We start from the raw sequence: 6,201 nt of genomic DNA on the forward strand, positions 1-6,201 counted from the left end.
TTGGGCTAAACGGTTGTACTTTGGGCTCAGCCCAACTAGAGGCTAGATACATTGCCTGACCAAAAACCTGTTTTGTCGTGGCGCCCTCTATTAAAAACCCTACAGGCCTAATTATCATACTAAAACCAGGGGCTCACAGATTGGGCTCACGAAATACCGGTTAGGTTATGTTACGTAGAGTCTGATTTTGTAGTCAACTCGGTTTGAACTCAACCTGATTTGACGTTGGAAGCATTATAGTTTAAATGATGTATATATTTTTTCTTACAAGGCTTAGTTTTGTAACCTAATTGAGGGTCGTATTTTAAGTCACTTTTGACTTTAGGGTTTTGCACGGATGTAATTGATGCCTCATTTATTTTTTATAAAAAAATTGTGAAACTTTGCTCAAACTCTGGACATAACCCTTAAAAATGAACCATGTAAATTTTTTGTATTTGTCGTGTTCTTCTTATTTATCGTATCTCATATATCTATTATAAGAAATATGATAAATTTCTTAACAACCCCACACTAGCAAGTAATAGCGACCCACTATAATAAGACAATTGAACAATTAATTTGTATATAATCATATACTCCAAAAAAATATTATAACAGAAGCATGCAATTATCTAGCATACGATCATGTAATTATACTTAAAAAATTGATCATATGCCTCAAATTAGAGTGAAAACAATTGATTTTAGATGCTTATTCGAAGTTGAGATGGCAAAAAGCTATTTGAATGCCCTGGAATCATTGTTCGATAAGACAACGTAGAAGTCACTAGAAAACAGCGAGGTTCGTTGATTATTCCACCTGTCACTCCCTCCATCCAATTGAAACTTCTGGGCATAATAAGATGCTTATGCAAAGCTGAGATGGCAAAGCGTTTTGGGCACTCACTCTAATCACGTGGCTAGTGCCAACTAGGCAATTCTCGTTTTTTTTATTTTTTTATTGTTTTTTAACATGTGTAGGAAAAAAAGAGAAATAGGGATTCGAACTAGTGATTTTTTTTTTTTTTTTTTTGACTTGTCCACATAAGAGGGGGAGGGGGATTCGAACATGTGACCTCCGCTTTATTAGGCGTGGTCCCGGCCGATTAAACTAGCTCTTGAAGACTTGAACTAATAACCTTCACTTCATTATGCGTGTTATACAGCCGATTGAAATACGCCTCGAGATGTAATTCTCGTGTTTAAGCCTTCAATTTGTGTCTTAGTTAAAGGATCAAATTTTATAATCTGAATTTATTTAATTTCGTATTAAATTCTTGATTTTTCAAAAATTATTGTCCCTACGTATAATGAAAACAAATCATATACGCAATTTCGAGAAACAACCGGCCAGGTTGTCCGTGGCCCCTGGTTTCATGTTTATAAAGCCTATTTGTGTTGTGTTGTGTTGTGTTGCAGCGTCGATTAGCTGTGATTGGAAATGGCGTGCTCGGAGAAGCAAGTGATGGTGGTAGGGATAGACGACAGCGAGCACAGCTCATACGCGCTGGGGTGGACGCTGGACCACTTCTTCGTCCCTTGCACCTCCAACCCTACTTTCAAGCTCGTCGTCGTCCACGCCAAGCCCATTCCCACCTACGCCGTCGGCCTCGCCGGTCCTGGTAACTGCTACCCACCGATCACCCACACATTTTTTTTTAAAAAAAATTTTAATTTTACATACATGTGTGTGTTGGACTACTGGTGTGGAATTGTCAAGAAAATTGGATGACTTAGTGGAAATTCACTTGCTGATGTAGGAATTAATGTAGGAGCGGCCGAGGTTTTGCCGATGGTAGAAGCCGATTTGAAGAAGATCGCTGCCCGAGTCGTTGAAAAGGCCAAGGAACTTTGCATCAATAAATCGGTATTTTTTTTAAAATAATAATAATAATAATAATGATATTTAATAGACTCTTATATGATTATAAAACTCAAATAAACTAATTTTGACTGCAACTTCATCCTAGTTGTATAGGAGTTTATTAAATAATAATAATAATAATAATATTATATATATATATATATATATATATATATATTTGGATTTTTAACTTGAATAGTCTAATCTATTATTTACAAGTAATGCTACATACCGCACCTTATTCTATCATTCCATCCCGTATTCTAGTGTGCTAATGTGATAGTATCTACTAAACCTTTTTAAACAAAAAAAATTCAAGGGCTATTGGAATTGTTAGATCAGCTCAAAATTGAGGTGCATTATATGGCATTACTTATTATTTATATTTAAATTGAATGCGGCGACGAAGAATTGAACCCGGTAAAATCAGAAAAAAAGAAGAACTCATACAATGTTTCTAAAATCAATTGAATTGGAGCATTGAACAGATAGGAAGCCTAATACGTGAAATGTTTAATTTTAAATTCAAGACGTTTCGCTTGGATAGCATGTTAGATCTACACTTATTTCAAAATATAGTGAATTTAATTATTAATTATAATATTCTAACCATGAGAATACATGGTTGTTGAGAAATTTGGTTGCCCAGGAGTCTAATTTCTAGACCGACCAGTCTCTGAAGTAAAATTTGCAATTTTGGATCCAGATTTGAAAGTATGCCCTGAAAAAACAGAGCACTTGTTGAGAAATTGCCTTGTTGGCATACAATGGTTGTCATTTTTGACAGTTCATCCCTGAAAATTACATAGATACATATATATTTATACATACATACATCGCATGCATATACCTAATACATGTGTACCAGTATGGCAGTAACTTGTGTGGGGAAAGTGTTCTTCTTGACATTTCAGATTGTATGCATGTAGGTGAATGATGTGACAGTGGAGGTTGTGGAAGGAGATGGTAGGAATGTTCTCTGTGAGGCCGTGGAGAGACACCATGCATCCATTTTGGTTGTTGGTAGTCATGGCTACGGAGCCATTAAGAGGTATTGATCTAATATTTTTCTTCTTATTTTTGTTGTTACAGTTTCCTACTGCAGAATTATAGACAAGTTGAGCAATTAATGTTGGGGAGACATATTTCTTAGGAAGTTCTTTCAATGAACCCATAATATAACATATTGGAACACCACTTATAACTATGTTCAACACTCGCCCTCCCAAACCAACCCTCGGCTCTGTTACACCACTCTTGGGGTGATTTATTTCTCAGACATTACTCAATCCAAAAACTGAAACTAATGGATTTGGACCCAATTGCGCTATATTAACTCCCCATTCTAATGATATATTTCATAACAATGAGCTATTTGAATTTGTTTTCGCCATTACTCTGATATTTTATCTTGAAGATCAGAATGTATACTTGTATTGTTCCCTGAAACAAGCAAGAATTCGATCATCCTGCTAGTTTTGACAATGTATTTGATTTTCATGCAGGGCTGTTTTAGGCAGTGTCAGTGACTACTGTGCTCATCATGCTCACTGCACCGTGATGATTGTTAAGAGGCCCAAAATCAAACACTAAAAAAGCTACTTTTCCTGCTTCACATAAACACATATAGCAGTTGAATCAGCCAAGTGATTTACATTATAATAAATTTGATCAGTGTATATTTATGTGATATTTCATGCAATGTGGCTTGTTGTGTCATCTGCTTCTATACTTTATTCCCACTTGTGAATGGGGCGGCTAGGAATTCTCCTTCATATTTTACACTGGAATTTCATCGAATACGTTATCGTCAACGTGCTTTTTCAAAGCTAGCATCCAATCTTATGTGGTATAAAATATAAATAACACCCACTTGGCAAAAACAACACCCTAATTATAAGCATCCAATGCTTATTTGGTACTAAATAACATCCAATTCTATTCCCTCCTTTCCCATATGTAGTGGGAAGATCCCTATGTGCCATTTTGATTAGTTGTTGTATTTATTGTTTTTTTTTTTTTTTTTTTTTTTAAAGGGAAAATTACACTTTATCCCCCAAAGTTTGGGGCGATTTTCAATTCGACCTCCAATGTTTCAATTTTTGCAATGTACTCCCTAAACTTTCAAATTTTTGCAATTCGACAATTCCGTCAGTCAAAGCCATATTGACTGACAGAACAGTGATCACGTGTGACGCACGTGATCATTGTTGGCTTTTTTCCCCAAAATGCCCCCCATCCCAACCGCCGATCTCTCTCTCTCTCTCTCCTTGCTGACGAAGACGTCGATGACACCTCCTCAAGAGCAACATCCAAGTCATAGGCCGAATTAGCTTCTTCTTTCAGTCGAATTGCAAGGACTACACATCGACGTGTACCCTCATAAGGAGAAGGAGCTCGTGGAGAGGAAGCTTGTCTGTACCGCAAGTATTTTTCAATGAGAAGCTGTTTGGGGGCCTGATGGCGTTGAACTCTCTAAGGAACAGTGGCGGATTCGACTGGAGATTGAAGAAAATGCTAGGGAGCAAATGTCCCGACGATGCGCCTGCACTGCCTGTTTATGAATTTGATGACACCGAGGAGGAATGGACGGACGAGATGGTCGGGATCGTCAGGGTTTTACGTCAGAAATTGCCCATTCAGGATCGTCCAACTAAGATGAAGATGGTGAAAAATTGCTTATCTGGGAGCGAGACGGTGGAGGTGTTGATTCACCTCTTGGGCTACAACCGCTGGAAGGTACGTGTGGGTGGGCAAGTGTCGTCGATGTCTTCGTCGGCAAGGAGAGAGAGAGAGAGAGAGTGATCGGAGGTTGGGATGGGGGGCATTTTGGAGGAAAAAAAAAAAACCAAGAGTGATCACGTGCGAATCACGTGATCACTGTCCCGTCAGTCAAAATGGCTTTGACTAACGAAATGGTTGAATTGCAAAAATTTGGAAGTTTGAGGGGGTGCATTACAAAAATTGAAACATTGGAGGTCGAATTGAAAATCGCTCCAAACTTTGGGGGGTAAAGTGTAATTTTCCCTTTAAAAAAAGAACAAAAACCCATTTGGCCACTTAAAACCAAGCAAATTGGGTCCAATTCTTGATTTTTCAAATGGGATTTCACCAAATTGATTTTTCAAATAGTTATACAAGATGTTTAGGCATATTTATTTATTGGGGAAAATATACTTTACCCTCATAAAATTTCACCTCATTTGCAATTTTGCCTCCAATATTTAAAAATTGGCAATGTGCCCCAACAAAATATAAGAAATTTGCAATGTGACCTATCCGTTAACTATTTCCGTATAATTTAACTGAAAATTTCGCACATGCATTTTTTTTTATCTCTGATTTCCAAAATTGCCCCATATTTTTTTGATGAAATTCCAAAAATGCCCATAATTAAAAAAACAAAATAAGAAGAAAAAAAAAAAATGGGGTTGGCCGTAGCCACCCCCTTTGGCCATGGGGTGGCGAGCACCTCCAGTTTTTTTTCTTTCTATTTTGTCTTTTTTTTTTTTTTAAAAAAAAAAAAAAAAAAAAAGGGCAATTGGAGAAAAGGGAAATCATAGACGGATGGATCACATTGCAAATTTTTTATACTTTATTGGAGTACATTGTCAATTTTTAAACATTGGAAGCCGAATTGCAAATAAGATGAAACATTAGGGGGGTAAAGTGCATTTTCTCTTTATTTATTTATTCTCCACTCATTTTATTGTAAATCATAATTTTCTATTTTTTTTTACTTATACAGCTTAAAAAAAAAAGTTGCATGATACTAAATAAATTTCTTTATCAAATAAACAGTTGATTACAAAGTCATGGCCTTTTAAGATTATGATGATCGAAACAATTCCAAACTTACTATGATGATTCTTCCAACTTAATAAAACGAGTCAAGTTTTATCTATTGTCGTCTCAATAGCCCTAATCTATATCTGTTCAACTTCGATTATAAAAATTAAATTTTAAAACGATTTAAAAGTGGCATTTTTATATTTATCTATTTAACCTACATTATAATAAGGCTTATTACAATTTTATTTAAAATTAAATATTAGAAAATATAATAGGACATATTGGATTGCTCATTTAAAATAAACTACTCAGAAAAATTTATTACACCCTAAGTATTGCACTCGATTCAAATCGACAACAGATAGATCGATATATGGATCATCTATTTAAAATAGGGAAAATTACAGTTTACCCCCCCAAAGTTGACAGCGTTTTTCAATTCGAACATCAAAGTTTCAATTTTTGCAATCCACCCCCACAAAGTTCAAATTTTTTTTCAATTCGACAAATATCATCCTAAAATTCTCACATTGCCCATGATTTTTATTTTTATTTTTATTTTA

The 6,201-nt window shown here is 35.6% G+C and overlaps 1 protein-coding gene across 2 annotated transcripts; it reads left to right on the top strand.

Moving 5' to 3' along the window:
- The first annotated feature begins 1,340 nt into the window (after positions 1 to 1,340).
- LOC132172029 (universal stress protein PHOS34-like) lies at positions 1,341 to 3,674 on the top strand. 2 transcript variants are annotated; one of them, XM_059583453.1, is made up of 4 exons: positions 1,341 to 1,604; positions 1,755 to 1,849; positions 2,776 to 2,897; positions 3,352 to 3,674. In XM_059583453.1, the coding sequence occupies exons 1-4, from the start codon at positions 1,424 to 1,426 to the stop codon at positions 3,437 to 3,439; spliced, it is 486 nt and encodes a 161-aa protein (XP_059439436.1). In that variant the 5' UTR covers positions 1,341 to 1,423; the 3' UTR covers positions 3,440 to 3,674. The 2 variants fall into 2 exon arrangements, with proteins under 2 accessions (XP_059439436.1, XP_059439435.1); XM_059583452.1 differs by having other exon boundaries at positions 1,342 to 1,604; positions 1,743 to 1,849.
- The last annotated feature ends 2,527 nt before the right edge of the window (positions 3,675 to 6,201 follow it).

Source organism: Corylus avellana, chromosome ca2 (assembly GCF_901000735.1).
Source record: "Corylus avellana chromosome ca2, CavTom2PMs-1.0".
NCBI lineage: Eukaryota > Viridiplantae > Streptophyta > Magnoliopsida > Fagales > Betulaceae > Corylus > Corylus avellana.